The sequence below is a fragment of the Ranitomeya imitator genome, chromosome 1, assembly GCF_032444005.1.
Source record: "Ranitomeya imitator isolate aRanImi1 chromosome 1, aRanImi1.pri, whole genome shotgun sequence".
NCBI lineage: Eukaryota > Metazoa > Chordata > Amphibia > Anura > Dendrobatidae > Ranitomeya > Ranitomeya imitator.
In genome coordinates this window covers 1,169,323,959-1,169,342,625 of record NC_091282.1, presented here as the reverse complement: position 1 = coordinate 1,169,342,625, position 18,667 = coordinate 1,169,323,959, and the positions used below count along the sequence as shown (strand labels likewise).

Here is an 18,667-nt window from a genome sequence, read left to right as displayed (position 1 = left end):
GTAAATTCTCTATACTCCTTGCAGAGTTACATACACTTCACGCCCTGGAGAGCCATATTTGCCCTCATTATCACATAGTCCTCATATAGAGACAGACTGCCCCTACGTACTTAGTAATATACTGCACCCACATAGACCTGCACAGTAACCATACAAGTCAAGCTTTACACTGAATGTGCCATACTTTACCCACACAGAGCCAGATGGTGCCTATGTGAATCAATGCGGGGCTTGCAATCCTTCGCTATTCTGTTTTACTTCTCAAACCATTCCTGCACGTAAAAGAAGCAATTAATTGAATAGATGTATATATCGCTCATACAGGAAGCAGCATTTAGGGTAGAAGATTTTAAGAAAATCCTTCCAGTTCTGACTCTGTGTCAGAATAAATGTATTTTACGTTTCCAGTGCATTTCATCATGTTCCCATCAAGACTGCAGAGTAAGCAGACATATTAGAGAACTAATTGACGAGGACTGTGAGTCATTTGCATCTGCATGAACAATTGAGGATGGCCCTTAGGACTTCTCAACATATTGGGAACACTTAGCCCTCCATTCACTTACTGATTGAATCACTTTGCTTCTGCAGCTGTTCACAGCGCTGACCAGGAAACATGACAGAAGACGCCAGAGCCATTGCCAGTTTGAGCACTCCATGTAGGTTGTTAGCGCACATTTTGCAATAATATTTTTACAAAAAAGTCACAAGGTAATAAAAAAAATCTGTATGTAATATCTGATTACAGAGCTATATAAAAATACATATTCTTATACCAGATCTAGTCCGTAATGGGCTACCATGCCCGTGGGTGGAGCTGGTTGAATTCTGATACAAAAGCACCTTCTCCAGTTCCCCACCTTTTCTGGGTGCTCTCCTTCCTCACCTTCCTCTCCTTACAAGTCCAGTCTGCTAGTATGCTACAAATTTTCCTGAAGTTGGCACAACATTTTCCCACTTTTAAGTATCCTATCCCAGTTTGATTATTCTAAGCAGACCTCTGGTTATCATAACCTAATCCTGATTATCCTAATCTCATCCCTGATTATCTGAACCTCACCTCTGATTATTCTATCTCTACCCCTGTTTATCACAAAACCACCTTTGATTACGCCAACCATGCTCCTGATTACCACAACCCCACTCCTCATTATCATAACCCACACATGATTATTCTATCCCTTGCCCTAATTACCATAACCCCACTCCTGATTATCCTAATCTCATCCCTGATTATCTGAACCTCACCTCTGATTATTCTATCTCTACCCCTGTTTATCTCAAAACCACCTCTGATTACCACAACCCCACTCCTCATTATCATAACCCACACATGATTATTCTATCCCTTTCCCTAATTACCATACCCCACTCCTGATTATCCTCATCCCTGATTATCTGAACCCCACCTCTGATTATTCCAACCATGCTCCTGATTAACACAACCCCATTCCTGGTTATCCTAACCCACACCTGAATATCCCAAGCTTACTCCTGATTATCTTAGCTCTACCTCTGGTCATTACTACAGGACAATACCATGTGACAAAACCAACGTGTCCTCCTAGTGCCATATACTAGTGTTCACAGCAGACCGAAAGCCTAAACAGTACCACCATAGGTACTCGCCACATATCGGGCATAAAGCTGTGCAAGGTAACATTAATGGCAGCATAATAACAGCCAATTAGAAATACAAAAAATTGGTTCTAGTCCCGGCACATTAATGTGAGCGGGACTTTATTACTGTATTTCATGTAGACCTAGAAGCTATCTCTATATCCAGATCTCCCATGACATATTAGCCCTGGTTTGTTTCCTGTGACATCAGTGATAGATATAGAGCTATAATCCCGCTCTATATCTATGTTAGGTGCTATAAAGATAACCTTTGTATTTATTATTAATGTACCAGGCTCCTAAGATGTATGTAGGTAGAGCTGAAAGGGGAAGTCTATGTCTGTCGGATGGGCTAGTCTATGTCGGACAGGCTAGTCTATGTCTGTCGGACGGGCTAGTCTATGTGGGATGGGCTAGTCTGTGTCTGTCGGCCGGGTTAGTCTGTGTCTGTCGGACAGGGGTAGTCCGTGTCTGTCGGATGGGGCTAGCCCGTGTCTGTCGGACGGGGGGAGTCCGTGTCTGTCGGATGGGGGTAGTCCGCGTCTGTCGGACGGGAGTACTTCGTGTCTGTCGGATGGGCTAGTCCATGTCTGTCGGACAGGGGTAGTCGTGTCTGTTGGACGGGCTAGTCCGTGTCTGTCGGATGGGCTAGTCTGCATCTGTCGCATGGGCTAGTCTGCGTCTGTCGGACGGGAGTAGTCCGTGTCTGTCGGACAGGCTAGTCCGTGTCTGTCGGACAGGAGTAGTCGTGTCTGTTGGACGGGCTAGTCCATGTCTGTCGGACGGGCTAGTCTGCATCTGTCGGGCGGGCTAGTTTCCGTCTGTCGGATGGGAGTAGTTCGTGTCTGTCTAACGGGCTAGTCCGTGTCTGTTGGACGGGGATAGTCGCGTCTGTTGGACGGGCTAGTCTGCGTCTGTCGGACGGGCTAGACTGTGTCTGTCGGATGGGAGTAGTTCGTGTCTGTCGGACGGAGTAGTTCGTGTCTGTCGGACGGGCTAGTCCGTGTCTGTCGGACGGGCTAGTCCGTGTCTATCGGACGGGCTAGTCCGTGTCTGTTGGACGGTCTAGTCTGCGTCTGTCGGACGGGCTAGTCTGCGTCTGTCGGACGGGAGTAGTTCGAGTCTGTTGGACGGAGTAGTTCGTGTCTCTCAGACGGGCTAGTCCGTGTATGTCGGACGGGCTAGTCCATGTATGTCGGACGGGCTAGTCCATGTCTGTCGGACGAGGGTAGTCGGTCTGTCGGACGAGCTAGTCTGCGTCTGTCGGATGGGCTAGTCTGCGTCTGTCGGACGGGCTAGTCTGCGTCTGTCGGACGGGCTAGTCTGCGTCTGTCGGACGGGCTAGTCTGCGTCTGTCGGACGGGCTAGTCTGCGTCTGTCGGACGGGCTAGTCTGCGTCTGTCGGACGGGCTAGTCTGCGTCTGTCGGACGGGCTAGTCTGCGTCTGTCGGACGGGCTAGTCTGCGTCTGTCGGACGGGCTAGTTTGCGTCTGTCGGACGGGCTAGTTTGCGTCTGTCGGACGGGCTAGTTTGCGTCTGTCGGACGGGCTAGTTTGCGTCTGTCGGACGGGCTAGTTTGCGTCTGTCGGACGGGCTAGTCTGCGTCTGTCGGACGGGCTAGTCTGCGTCTGTCGGACGGGCTAGTTTGCGTCTGTTGGACGGGCTAGTCTGCTTCTGTCGGACGGGCTAGTCTGCGTCTGTCGGGCGGGCTAGTTTCTGTCTGTCGGACGGGAGTTGTTATGATACGGTGGTCTAGGAGCAACATGGAACGAGCTCTGAAGGAAGTGGTAACTGTACAGACCACAGTCCCTAAGCTCAACAAAACACTAGAAGTAGCCGTGGAATGCTCCTAACTCTCCCTAGGCATCTCGTCACAGCCTAAGAGCTAACTACCCCTAAAGAAAGAAGCAGGAAAGCTATCTTGCCTCAGAGAAAATCCCCAAAGGATAGATTAGCCCCCCACAAATAATGACTGTGAGAGGAGAGGGAAAAGACATACACAGAATGAAACCAGGATGAGCACAGGAGGCCAGTCTAGCTAAATAGATAGGACAGGATGGAATACTGTGCGGTCAGTATAAAACACTACAAAAATCCACGCAGAGTTTACGAAAAAATCTCCACACCTGACTAAAGGTGTGGAGGGCAAATCTGCCTCCCAGAGCTTCCAGCAAGACAGAATTAATTCACACTGATAAGCTGGACAAACATAGAAAGCACAGAATGGATAAGTCCACAATCTATGGACAGAAAAGAGCAAGCAAAAACTTAGGTTTGCTGAACTGGTCAGGATAACAGGGAACTCCAAAGAGATGTGAATCGAACCAGGAACCATTTACAAGTGGCACTGGCTGAAGAAAGAGCCAGGCCTAAATAGCCGAGCAGAAGAGACGATAAGTGGAGGCAGCTGATGACAGCTAACTCCAAGGAGCAGCCATACCACTAGAAACCACAAGAGGGAGCCCAAGAGCAGAACTCACAAAAGTGCCACTTACAACCACCGGAGGGAGCCCAAGAGCGGAATTCACAACAGGGAGTAGTCTATGTCTGTCTAATGGGCTAGTCCGTGTCTGTTGGACGGGGATAGTCGCGTCTGTTGGACGGGCTAGTCTGCGTCTGTCGGACGGGAGTAGTTCGTGTCTGTCAGACGGGCTAGTCCGTGTCTGTCGGACGGGCTAGTCCGTGTCTGTCGGACGGGCTAGTCCGTGTCTGTCGGACGGGCTAGTCCGTGTCTGTCGGACGGGCTAGTCTGTGTCTGTCGGACGGGCTAGTCCGTGTCTGTCGGACGGGCTAGTCCGTGTCTGTCGGACGGGCTAGTCCGTGTCTGTCGGACGGGCTAGTCCGTGTCTGTCGGACGGGCTAGTCCGTGTCTGTCGGACGAGGGTAGTCGGTCTGTCGGACTGGCTAGTCTGCGTCTGTCGGACCGGCTAGTCTGCGTCTGTCGGACGGGCTAGTCTGTGTCTGTCGGACGGGCTAGTCTGCGTCTGTCGGACGGGCTAGTTCGTGTCTGTCGGACGGGAGTAGTTCGTGTCTGTCGGATGGGCTAGTCCGCGTCTGTCGGACGGGCTAGACCGCGTCTGTCGGATGGGAGTAGTTCGTGTCTGTCGGACTGCACAGATAACTTAATTGTTTTTTTGTTCATATTGTATCCAGAATAGATCCTAATTGTTGCCTATTTTCTTTTTCTGTACGGAACATACATATATATTTTATAACACATACACATTTTTAAATGCCTATAAGTAAGGACATGAAGTCCGAAACGCGGTCAGGCGTGCGGGGGATGTTTTGCCCCTTGACACTTAATGACAAATATGTTTTTAACATTTTGCAAGCAATGGATTAAATAAAAGATAAAAATTTTGAATTTTAATGGAAATCGCCCGGTGCTGGTTTTTCCTCTTTGCCTGCATTTGTAAGTGGACTCCAGCCACACTGAACCTAGCACCCGTGGTCCTGTGATACTCTCGTGAGCTCTGAGTAAATCCTTTTCCCCTTTTCCTATGTTGGTTTATTTATTTTTAGTTGTGTCACGCAAAATGCTTTTGTCATGTTTATACTGTTTTGGTTAAGGTGAAGGGTAAGAGGTTGCTTTCCTATGTTTTTGTATTATTATTTTTTTTTATCACAAAATTAAAGAAAATACTCCTACCGGCATCATTGTATAGACATATCAACGTTATTTCTTTTAATTCACTACTAAATTTGATGGCTATTTATAAAATGCATCTTTGAGCCAAATCATCTAAAGCAAGAAGGCAATTTCTTGGAAACTGTCCCATTCTGATAGGACTAGGCAGAATGTGCGAGGGCTATAGCATTTTTTGGAGAGGGCTGGTTTTTACATACCGCTCTCGACATGCATCCTGATGCACAAGGGCGCAGCCCGCAGCGTCTCCGGTGCCTTTTTCCTGCATCTGTGGCTGTCTGTCACCTTGCCTATAATTTGCCACAGGCAGAATCTGACTTGTTCTAAGAAACAAGTAACAGGCAGTAAGGAGGTGGATATACAGTGCCTACAAGTAGTATTCAACCCCCTGCAGATTTAGCAGGTTTAATAAGATGCAAATAAGTTAGAGCCTTCAAACTTCAAACAAGAGCAGGATTTATTAACAGATGCATAAATCTTACAAACCAAAAATTTTTGTTGCTCAGTTAAATTTTTATAAATTTTAAACATAAAAGTGTGGGTCAATTATTATTCAACCCCTAGGTTTAATATTTTGTGGAATAACCTTTGTTTGCAATTACTGCTAATAATCTTCTTTTATAAGACCTGATCAGGCCGGCACAGGTCTCTGGAGTTATCTTGGCCCACTCCTCCATGCAGATCTTCTCCAAGTTATCTAGGTTCTTTGGGTGTCTCATGTGGACTTTAATCTTGAGCTCCTTCCACAAGTTTTCAATTGGGTTAAGGTCAGGAGACTGACTAGGCCACTGCAACACCTTGATTTTTTGCCTCTTGAACCAGGCCTTGGTTTTCTTGGCTGTGTGCTTTGGGTCGTTGTCTTGTTGGAAGATGAAATGACGACCCATCTTAAGATCCTTGATGGAGGAGCGGAGGTTCTTGGCCAAAATCTCCAGGTAGGCCGTGCTATCCATCTTCCCATGGATGCGGACCAGATGGCCAGGCCCCATGGCTGAGAAACAGCCCCACAGCATGATGCTGCCACCACCATGCTTCACTGTAGGGATGGTATTCTTGGGGTCGTATGCAGTGCCATCCAGTCTCCAAACGTCACGTGTGTGGTTGGCACCAAAGATCTCGATCTTGGTCTCATCAGACCAGAGAACCTTGAACCAGTCAGTCTCAGAGTCCTCCAAGTGATCATGAGCAAACTGTAGACGTGCCTTGACATGACGCTTTGAAAGTAAAGGTACCTTACGGGCTCGTCTGGAATGGAGACCATTGCGGTGGAGTACGTTACTTATGGTATTGACTGAAACCAATGTCCCCACTGCCATGAGATCTTCCCGGAGCTCCTTCCTTGTTGTCCTTGGGTTAGCCTTGACTCTTCGGACAAGCCTGGCCTCGGCACGGGAGGAAACTTTCAAAGGCTGTCCAGGCCGTGGAAGGCTAACAGTAGTTCCATAAGCCTTCCACTTCCGGATGATGCTCCCAACAGTGGAGACAGGTAGGCCCATCTCCTTGGAAAGGGTTTTGTACCCCTTGCCAGCCTTGTGACCCTCCACGATCTTGTCTCTGATGGCCTTGGAATGCTCCTTTGTCTTTCCCATGTTGACCATGTATGGGTGCTGTTCACAAGTTTGGGGAGGGTCTTAAATAGTCAGAAAAGGCTGGAAAAAGAGATAATTAATCCAAACATGTGAAGCTCATTGTTCTTTGTGCCTACTTCTTAGTACTTTAGGGGAACCAAACAGAATTCTGGTGGGTCGAGGGGTTGAATAATAAATGACCCTCTGAAAAGACTTTTCACAATTTAAAAAAAAAAGAAAAAAAGAAATAACATTCTTTTTTGCTGCAGTGCATTTCACACTTCCAGGCTGATCTACAGTCCAAATGTCACAATGCCAAGTTAATTCCAAATGTGTAAACCTGCTAAATCTGCAGGGGGTTGAATACTACTTGTAGGCACTGTATGAACACTCTTACGATGTGGTCTGTGTAAGAGGGTGGTGAAAAATGGGAATGTGTCTGTGAATGGGGATGTGAGTTATTTTCTGTAAAAAGCGAATCTGTGGTCAGGTTTTTGTTATGAAATCCAAGAGCAGCATAGCGTAGATGCTGAGACCCAGAATCCATCGTTGCCACTTGCTGCTCTGCATGCTGTCGTTTTTAATTGCAATCACCGTTTTCTCTGCTGCAGATCTGAGCCCTGTATAACCCCGCCCACACCTCTGATTGGCAGCTTTCTGTGGCGTAGCTGCCAATCGGAGGTGGGGGCGGAGTCAAACAGACTGGGAGGACTAGGAGACATGTGACACCTAGTCCTGTAGTGATAATCTCCTGCTGATAAAATAATTATTTCATTCAAATGGGAACGCAGAGCCAAGTAAGTGACACATCGCTGGAATCAAGGTCTCAGACTTTACATCAAGGTGCTCTCATATTACATAGCAAAAACCTGCTGATAGATTCCCTTTAATATCCACGTCCTAAACATTCCATACAATTTCTCTTTACGCGTTTCTCTATTTGCCAACATTTTTTGTTTTCCCATAATGAAAATGTTTCCTTTTACAACACATACACCCATCAAAATATTTCCACCATGTACTATAGAATTGGCATTTGAGAAAAGGTTAAAACAAGAATTGCTCTTGTTCTACCACGTTAACATTATTTGTATTAGATCATAATTAATTATTTTATTTTGTTAAATCTCCTTTTTTGTGACCTCCCTTTTTAATGAAACCTTGCCCACCAATCGGGGAAAGCATTATCTAACCATTAATGTATAGGCTCAAAGCCTGGGGGAAAGACAAGTGCAATCACAGCAAGAGCGAAAAAAAAAAAACATTCCATAAGGAGCCGTATTTTACAGAAAACTGCACTTCTACTGATGAAGGTCATTTACAGCCTTTTAACAGGAATATCCCTCAGCTACTCATTTCATGTCTGTCCTGTCCAAAAATATCCTTTTCTAATCAACCGCTGCACACACAATTAGTTTTCTGACATATGTAAATCTTCCCTCTGCTGGGAAATAAATAATTTAAGAAACGATTGCGGATCTCATCAGTATTTAGTGCAGATTAAACGTTTCATTATTACAATTAAAGGCAAATTAAATGTTAAAAAAAGGTGATAGAGAGGAAAAAAACACCAAAATAATTCTCTTACCTATTGCTTGTTTTTCAATTTGCCGGCCCTAAATAAACCAATGCACATCTGTGCTTAAAGTCCTCTGTCTACGGATCAAAATACCGTATTCGAGCGTTCAAAACTGTTAATTTCAGTTAATTTCTCAAGAAGATAATGCTTCTTTTTTGGGGAAGTTTTTGAAGGAGTTTTTTTTCTCTTTTCTGAAATGATTCCTGAAGAAGTTTTGAAACTTTTTTATTTTATTTTTATTGCAGCCTTTTGATTTGACAGTGCCACGTTTGGAGCGAATTTCATCAGGAGCCACTTCGAAGAAGTGACGTGCACTTTTTTTTTTCCGAACTATGTGTTTTTCACAACTTCTTCCAGAGACAAACAAAAAAAAAAAGATCTCCGAACTCGAAATGTGATCAGCAAAGTGGGTTTCACACAAAGAAAGAAATAGGAAGGGTTTTTCAAAAAAAGATTTTGGAACGCGTTTGCTCCAATAACTCCTCATAAAAGTCTGTGTGAACAAGAGCCTGAGTGGTAGAGTTGGAAGCCCCAACATTTCTAAACAGTTACCAAATACGTGCAAATGCCGGCAGTTTGCAAAAAGGTTTTACAAAACCGCACAGACTGCCATGTAGAAATATTAAAGAATGGAAAAATCGTTTCATTTTGCGTGATCTAACGGAGTAATTGGAAATGTACTCGCCAAGAAACCTCCTTTAAAACCAGAGGATAAAACAAGTTTTCTTTTTATATATTTTTATTTAGGTATTTCTTTTATTTTTTTATTCAATGCATTAAAAAAAAAAAAAAAATTGCGACACCATGAAGTAGATTTGGTGAAGTATGGAAGCTCATCTGGGAAAGGTAGAAGACTATGGGTTGGGTGGTCGGTTTATACACCTCTAAATACTGAAATTGTGCAACCATGAAGGAAAAGTTGTGAAATTATGGATATTGGAGGATGGATAGACATGTTGGTGATATGGAAATGATGAAAAGGTGAGAGTGAGGGTTCGCTCACACTGGTCAGTAGCCAGTGTATAAGGCTTCTTTCACACTTGCGTCGGTACGGCTCCGTCGCTAAGCGTTGGCCCGACGTACCGACGCACGTTGTGAAAATTATGCACGACGTGGGCAGCAGATGCAGTTTTTCAACGCATCCACTGCCCATGCTAAAGTCCGGGGAGGAGGGGGCGGAGTTCCGACCGCGCATATGCGGTAGAAATTGTCGGATGCGACGTACGAAAAAACGTTCCCTTGAACGTTTTTTCGTGCCGACAGTCCGCCAAAACACGACGGATCCAGTGCACGATGGCCGCGACGTGTGGCCATACGTCGCGATCCGTCGGCAATACAAGTCAATGGGCAAAAAACGCATAATGCAGGCACATTTGCAGGATCCGTTTTTTGCCCAAAACGACGGATTGCGACGGATTAAAAAAACGCAAGTGTGAAAGTAGCCTAACTGGAACAAGTGCTGTCCAATGTTTCGGCAGATAGCATTCTACCATGGTTTCATGTCTGACTGTGGCCTAGGGGCGCTTTGAGTGACAGTTCAGCCGTCCTGTGGGATCTGGAGTGTGCTGGACTGTCGGTTTTGTGAGTGACGGTCCAGTCATCCAGTCTGATCCTGGGACATGCTGGGATGTTGATTGACAGCCCTGCTGCCCTCTCTGGTCTTGCCTGCAGGTTTTTCCCCAGGTGCTTCCCATCTTTAGTTATTTTGCTGGATTGCTGTTTGCAGTCCATGGTCAGTTGTAGCTTTGTATAGTTGGGTGCGGGCGGTCACGTAGACGCCGGTGACTTTGACCCTTCTGGTGTGCATTCCCAAGGTATATGTTCCTACTATGGTAATACTTTTGCTATTTGGGCTATAATGGCCACATGATGTGATTGGCACATATGCCTATCTAGTTATTGCACTGTGCTGCACTGTCAGCAAGATCTCCTCTTCTGTGGATGCACACTGGACTATATGATTAGACCATTAGGGTTGCATATGCATTTATTTTGCTGCAGTATGTCATGACTATATACATTCATATTGATCTGTTATACATCAATGTCTTTTCCCTTACCTGTATTTAAGTTACTCCCATTTTGATGTTTAATAAAGTATTTGTACATTTTATATTTAGGCTAGTGGATCGTTTTCGTCTTCCTTTTGATAGGTGTGTGTGCTTGCTGTCACTATTCGTGTGGATTATCCCTTCTGCTTTTGATGCTCTATGACTTCAGGTATCTGACCCCGGACATGGCCTCTGACTATCCATTTGTTGTCCTCCCTTATCGTACCCTTCTGGCATTTGACCCCGGAATGTTACCTTACCACGCCTTTGTCTTACCCGCCTGAGCTACGAGCCCTCCTGGTATCTGACTTTCTGACTACCCTGTCTTATGACTTGCCCGTGGGTTGTGACTCCGCTTCACACACTCACTCCAATGTTACGCTATGGAGCAGTGTCTACTAGAATTTTTTTCTAAAATGCCAGAGTGGCTTATAGGCCGTGCAATGCTGTATGCTTTCCATCGAGGAGGGGCAGCACCTGAAACACAAGTCTGCAAATTGAGATTTTGGTTTGGCTTTTATCCTAAGTCATGTGGCAAGGCTCGTTGAATAGTCAGTATTGACTTTTAGGATTGCTGCGTCCAATAAGTGGTGCTAGAGTTCAAGTCGTCTTCCTCTCTTAAGAGGCAATCAGCATGGCTGGTTAAATGTAAGAGGTATTTCCATCTCCCAGATCCTATCCCAATATGTAGAAGGTGCAATAATAATTATATTGGCAAATACTGTACCTCCAATTTTAAATGTGCTATAGTTCTTCTAATTAACGATGTCGCTTACTTCATGTGCAGGGTATTGCAGTAGCTTAGGTTTCTATGGTTACAACCACTAGCAGCTAGCTAACTAACTGTCACTATATGAGTGATCATAACCAGGGATTCCTTAGATACTGCATTGCCCTGCCCATGAGGTAAGCAACATAGCTAATCAGGAGAACTATACTACATTTCTAATGGGAGGTATTTACTAATGTTATTATTACATCTACTAGATATTGGGGGGATCTTGGAGATGGGAATACCCCTGTAACTGCCGAGTAAGGGCCTTAATTACTTTTTTTTTCTATCTTCCTACCTTTCTCTTTATTTCAGTTGTAACTTCTTATTCACAGATGTGTCTGAATGTGACTTTGCTTTAGACAGGAGAAATGTATGTATTTTTTTCTTGCATTTTTTTAAGGAAGAGTGTGTGTATATACTGTGTGTATATACAATACAGACCAAAAGTTTGGACACACCTTCTCATTTAAAGATTTTTCTGTATTTTCATGACTATGAAAATTGTACATTCACACTGAAGGCATCAAAACTATGAACTAACACATGTGGAATTATATTCTTAACAAAAAATTTGAAACAACTGAAATTATGTCTTATATTCTAGGTTCTTCAAAGTAGCCACCTTTTGCTTTGATGTCTGCTTTGCACACTCTTGGCTTTCTCTTGATGAGCTTCAAGAGGTAGTCACCGGGAATGGTTTTCACTTCACAGGTGTGCCCTGTCAGGTTTAATAAGTGGGATTTCTTGCCTTATACATGGTGTTGGGACCATCCGTTGTGTTGCGCAGAAGTCTGGTGGATACACAGCTGATAGTCCTACTGAATAGACTATTAGACTTTGTATTATGGCAAGAAAAAAGCAGATAAGTAAAGAAAAACGAGAGGCCATCATTACTTTAAGAAATGAAGATCAGTCAGTCCGAAAAATTGGGAAAACTTTGAAAGTGTCCCCAAGTGCAGTGGCAAAAACCATTAAGCGCTACAAAGAAACTGGCTCACGTGAGGATCGCTGCAGGAAAGGAAGACCAAGAGTCACCTCTGCTTCTGAGGATAAGTTTATCCGAGTCACCAGCCTCAGAAATTGCAGGTTAACAGCAGCTCAGATTAGAGACCAGGTCAATGCCACACAGAGTTCTAGCAGCAGACACATCTCTATAACAACTGTTAAGAGGAGACTTTGTGCAGCAGGTCTTCATGGTAAAATAGCTGCTAGGAAACCACAGCTAAGGACAGGCAACAAGCAGAAGAGACTTGTTTGGGCTAAAGAACACAAGGAATGGACATTAGACCAGTGGAAATCTGTGCTTTGGTCTGATGAGTCCAAATTTGAGATCTTTGGTTCCAACCACTGTGTCTTTGTGCAACGCAGAAAAGGTGAACGGATGGACTCTACATGCCTGGTTCCCACCGTGAAGCATTGAGGAGGAGGAGTGATGGTGTGGGGGTGCTTTGCTGGTGACACTGTTGGGGATTTATTCAAAATTGAAGGCATACTGAACCAGCATGGCTACCACAGCATCTTGCAGCGGCATGCTATTCCATCCGGTTTGCGTTTAGTTGGACATCATTTATTTTTCAACAGGACAATGACCCCAAACACACCTCCAGGCTGTGTAAGGGCTATATAAAAATAAAGATTATTATTATTATTATTATTATTTGACCAAGAAGGAGAGTGATGGGGGGCTACGCCAGATGACCTGGCCTCCACAGTTACCAGACCTGAACCCAATCGAGATGGTTTGGGGTGAGCTGGACCGCAGAGTGAAGGCAAAAGGGCCAACAAGTGCTAAGCATCTCTGGGAACTCCTTTAAGATTGTTGGAAGGCCATTTCCGGTGACTACCTCTTGAAGCTCATGAAGAGAATGCCAGGAGTGTGCACAGCAGTCATCAAAGCAAAAGGTGGCTACTTTGAAGAACCTAGAATATAAGACATATTTTCAGTTGTTTCACACTTTTTTATTAAGTATATAATTCCACATGTGTTAATTCATAGTTTTGATGCCTTCAGTGTGAATAGTCATGAAAATACAGAAAAATCTTTAAATGCGAAGGTGTGTCCAAACTTTTGGTCTGTACTGTGTGTATATATATATATATATGTATATATATATATATATATATATATATATATATATATATGTGTATATATATATACTGTACTTGTTCTATAATAAGTCCATCAAGAGGTCCTAAAATATCTCACAGGGTTATTTTTTTATGTGTTTTTTTTGCTGTTAATGGAATACCTGTATGACCCTGTTTCATGGAAAGAAAAAAAAGAAAGCTTGATGCTATGGCATAAATTATTAGAGGGGCTGATCTGGGTCTTCCACGACCAGGCACCCCGGCTATTGTCAGGCAGAGACCCGACGATCATGTGATTGCAGAGTCTTTGTGACCAGTCTGTGTTTTCTGAGCACTAGATAAACTGAACACAGAAGAGGTGACGGACCCCTCAGGCCCCATTCACACATCTAAGTTTCACATATATCTTTTATCCGATTCTTCTTGGATAGAGCACCCACCCATTGGAGTCTGTAGGCCTTTTTGCATGTCCATTTTTGGGTCTTCAAAAAAAAAAAAAGACAACATAACTACCGTATGTCGTTTCTGATGCATTCACATGCTGTTCTTTATCACTGACTAATGTTAGGAGAAGCTTAGGAAACATTTTTTTTTCTTATATGAGAAAAAACACGGAGGACAAATGGATTGTAAAAACAGACACAGGGAACAGATATCAAATTGATATATATTTTAATATTTTTGTGGGAAAGGTTATGTTTTATTCATTGAATTCCATGGTGTTTGTATGCATCAGTCCAGTGGGCGGTGCTGTGCAGTGATTGGCAGTCTTCCTTGTGTGCATGCAGAGCTGTCAGTCACTAGGAGGACCGCCCACTGGACTCCTATACATACAAACACCAGGGATTTCAGTGAATAATACCCAAGTTATACTGATTCTTTTCCCACAACTCTACACATCATTCTGCTCCCCTTCTCCCCCTCTACACTGTGCTGCCCACAGATCGGACGGCATGTACAACGTGTCAGATTCTCTGTTGGCAGTGTCCTCCTGAATGCCGAATTGCCCGTGCCTGTCTACACTGAGGCCATATATTGGGAAGCAATCTTCTATTTGCTCTGCAGTCCTTCAGTTTCCATTAACCATGTGTATGCAGTGTAAAGCCATCTGCGATGGTGTGTAACGTCCGTTGTGTATTTAGAGTCCTCACAAAGACCTATAATAAAGCACTGCCTGATTGCCTTTCGCCAGGAGGATGGGATGCAGATGGGAAAGGCCTGAATATCTGGGATACGTTCACTCATCAGGGAGGAAGTCGCGTTTTTCAGAACCAGACTGGAGATGTAGCTTGTGGCAGCTACGCACTGTGGGAAGAAGATGTGAAATGCATCAAACAGCTTGGATTGACTCATTACCGCTTCTCTCTTTCCTGGTCACGTCTGTTACCTGATGGGACGACAGGTTTTATCAACCAGAAAGGTAATTGTTTCTTACGGATACAAGGTTGAAGCTTTAATCAAGGTTATTGCTATTGTCTGGCATAATTCATTTTGGGTGTTCACCAGCATCAATCTATGTACGGGTACATGCGGAAGAGCAAAGAAGCGCTCTGCGGTATAGTTCCTGACTATTGGTATCGGGTCCTAAGTGGTATTTTATGTCATGGATGGACTTGGCCGAGCTGATATGTTGTTAATGTAGTCACCATGTACATTTACTAAATGTTATAAGGAGATTTACAAATCACTGACGACTATAAAATAGTAATAGTAATGATATAGCGCTGAGATTGTACGTACTCCGCTCTTATACTGAACCATTATATTCTTTAGGCTTTGAGGTTCTTTCACATTGCGTTTAGGCATCCATTCAGAGGCCCTGACGGGGCTTACGTCCAATCCCCCCGCAAAATGGGATGGGATTCGGGCCTATGCGCCAACAGGGCCATAGACTATAATGGTGCCAGCAGGACGAACAAGTACTCTGCCGTGCATTCTTTTTGGGCCTATACGCAATTTGCTACATCTGAGTGTCCACCACCAGTAGACGTACAGTCTGGAAAATGATGCACGACAGAGCACAAGTGCGTTCTGTCCACACCATTAGAGTCTATGGCCTCATCGGCACATATGCCCAAATCCTGTTTTGCGGGTGGTTTGAACTCAAGCCCCGATGAGGCCAAGGATCGGGTGCCTGAAAGCAATGTGAAAAGGCCGCCAAATCTGCTAACTTAGTGATTTTGTCAAGACCAACTTGGTATGAAGACTTGCTGATTTTCTCCTGGCACATGGTGTTGGAAAGAGAATCCTGCTGAATTTTAACACCCTATCTGTTCTTATGGGAGATAACCACTAGAATAGATGACTGATTCCCTCTAAGGCGCTGCCAGACATCAGGGTACACACCTGGTCTGGTAGCTCAGTCCATATCTTTATAAAATTTGCAGCTCAGGCTACTTTCACACTTCCGTCTTTTTTAAGACGTTGCAATGCGTCTTTCTGTGCAAAAAACGCATCCTGCAAAGTTGCCCACACGATGCGTTTTTTGCACATAGACTTGTATTACCGACGAATCGCGACGTATGGACACACGTTCTATACGTCGTGCCCTAGATGCGTCGGTAATTGGCGGACCGTCGTCACAAAATAACGTTCAGTGTAACGTTTTTTTGTGCGACGGGTCCGCCATTTTCGACCACGCATGCGCTGCCGAAACTCCGCCCCCTCCTCCCCGGACTGCAGAATGGGCAGCAGATGTGTCCATCCACTTCCCTCGTCGTGCAGAGAATTCACAACGTCCATTGGCACGTCAGCCCGACGCATTGCGACGGGCCCGTACCGATGGAAATGTGAAAGAGGCCTCAGTCATTGAAAAAAAATCATGGTTTTTCATATGCAAATGAAGCCACAAGTGCTCTGGGCGTGACTAAGCATTTCCTAAGACTTTGCCTCTCCAACCTTGTGCCTCCCACTACTGCTTGACTGACACAAAATTTCCTTTGCTGGTTCTTGAGCTGTCAGTCAAGACAGGGGCTTGAAAATGAGAGGCAGAATCTTGGGTAGTGTTCTGTCACACCCATAGCACCTGTGGCCTCTTCCGAAATTTAATAAAAACGTTTTTTTTTTTATTCTGAAGTCATTTTTATAAAGAAAGGAATGAATTGACTTATCTTTAGAAGGGATACCTGACCCTATTAGCGGTTTGTGGGGAAGATGAACTCTGATGTCTTATTCTATTTGAGGTGTGCATACACATTGAATAAGAGTTGGCAGAATCCGATGATTTCGACAAGATGATCTGATGTCTACAGGGGCCTCCTGACCTCCCAACATCATCTGTCTGAAGAAAATTGCAATTTAAATGCCCAATTATTTTATTTTCAAGTAAAATAAGCCGCCCTGTGCTGAAATCACAGGGATGCTGATCTGATCTGAACGTTCCTAAGTATGGGAGACAGGTGTCAGGAGGTAAGAGGCAGTTCTTAGGACTCTCATACAGGGGCAGAGACTACCGATCTGGTCACTAAACTTATAAAATGGTTACTATGGTGTACTACATTGTTTCTAACCTAATGCTCTCATCCAATCAGGGGTTGATTATTATAACAAGTTGATCGACAGTCTTCTTGCGATGAATGTAACTCCGCTGGTGACACTCTATCACTTTGACATGCCTCAAGCCATAGAAGACCAAGGTGGATGGTATTCGGAGAAGACAGCAGAAGTCTTCGAGCAATATGCAAAATTCTGCTACTCTACCTTTGGTGACAGGGTCAAATTGTGGATTACCATTAATGAGCCATATATTGTTGCCAAGCTTGGCTATGAGCAAGGCCTAATTGCCCCGGGGAAAGAAGAACCAGGCTTTGGTGCATATCGGTCTGCTCACAACATGATAAAAGCCCATGCCAAGGCATGGCATGCATACAACAATTTTTTTAAAGAAAAGCAGAAAGGCCTTGTGTCCATTGCTCTGAATTCTGATTGGGCAGAGCCTTTCGACCCAAATTGTTCAGATGATAGAGAAGCGTGTGAGCGATATTTGAAGTTTTACCTCGATTGGTTTGCCAAACCAATCTTCGTAGATGGGGATTATCCTGCAGTGATGAAATCAGAGATTTCCAAAAAGAGTAAAGAAGGGTTAACGACCTCTCGACTCCCAGAATTCACAGACGGAGAAAAGAATATGATAAAAGGCACAGCCGATTTCTTCTGTCTAAACTATTATACCACTCGAAAAGTGAAACCTATCAGTACAAATCAAAGTGGGCCAAGTTATGACTCTGACATGGGAGGAGAAGGAATTAAGGATCCACAATGGCCTATAGCAGGAGTGGAATGGCTGGCTGTTGTTCCTTGGGGTCTACGTAGACTGCTGGCTTATATAAAGGTATGTGGTGATATATAATAAAGTCTTATCATATCCTTGTATGGTAACGGTGATAGTGAAATAATGTGACTTATGTTCTTTAGACATACCGTCCAGATTCCTGTTTAATTCGCGAATAGTCCCAGATTCTTTCTAATCAAGAACTGCAGTAAGTTCATGAGCAGTTTTTCTCAGTGTTCCTTGGTAAAGTTCCCTCTATTTAGGGTCAATTACAGCCAAAGCTATGAAAATACTCTATGCTACTAAAAACGTAGCATGAGCAAACTGTGAATACCCCCTAAAGAATTGGCTTGTGCCCCCTGTGGACTATGTACCATAAATTTAGAGCCAAGATGGTACAGGTTTCAAATTCTAAAAGTTCCATGCACTATTTAGCATATCTCTATGGAAGCTTTACTGCAATTTTAGTCAAATAAGAGACCTCTTAGAGAACAAAATGATCTTTCTTTCCCTCGATGTAATTTATTGGAGAAGAGCTAGGGCGCTCCCATTACACTTTAGGCAATCGTCTCCGATGTCTGTGGATATGGCTGACATTAGTCTTGTGTGTATTGGCGCCTTAACACCAATGTTCACATCAGATGGTAGTCTGGGTTGACTGATACTCATTTAATTGGCCACCTTAACTCTAAAACAGATTTGACTAGCTACATTAGGTGGGGCACATGATAACTTTAGCCATTTATTTTCTATATGAGACCAGTTTCACATGTCTAACATTCATGGTCTATAAAGGCACAGATGATTGGCCTCGGGGAGACCAAAACATCCAACACCGCGGAGACACCATCACGTGTTTCTCAACGCAGTGATTCCAGAACACTGCCCCCATCCCTTATGGGAAATATGCAAATGCAAGTAAAGAAGCTGCGGAGACACCATCACGTGTTTCTCGACGCAAGCAATGAATAGCCAGGCCTTTCCCCGGGAAGGAACAACCACGGGAAGGGCAGCATCCTAAGAAGGAAAGCCACCTATGCCAAGCAGGGATGGGGGCAGTGTTCTGG

The 18,667-nt window shown here is 44.3% G+C and overlaps 1 protein-coding gene across 4 annotated transcripts in view; it reads left to right on the top strand.

Annotated features, from left to right (window-relative positions):
• Positions 1–18,667, top strand: part of LOC138657123 (cytosolic beta-glucosidase-like) — a 120,298-nt gene that overhangs the window by 76,779 nt on the left and 24,852 nt on the right. For all 4 annotated transcript variants that reach the window (XM_069744671.1, XM_069744675.1, XM_069744672.1 and 1 more), the window contains exons 3-4: positions 14,523–14,750; positions 16,861–17,660. In XM_069744671.1, the coding sequence (XP_069600772.1) occupies positions 14,523–14,750; positions 16,861–17,660 (1,028 nt within the window). The remainder of the gene's footprint in view (positions 1–14,522; positions 14,751–16,860; positions 17,661–18,667) is intronic.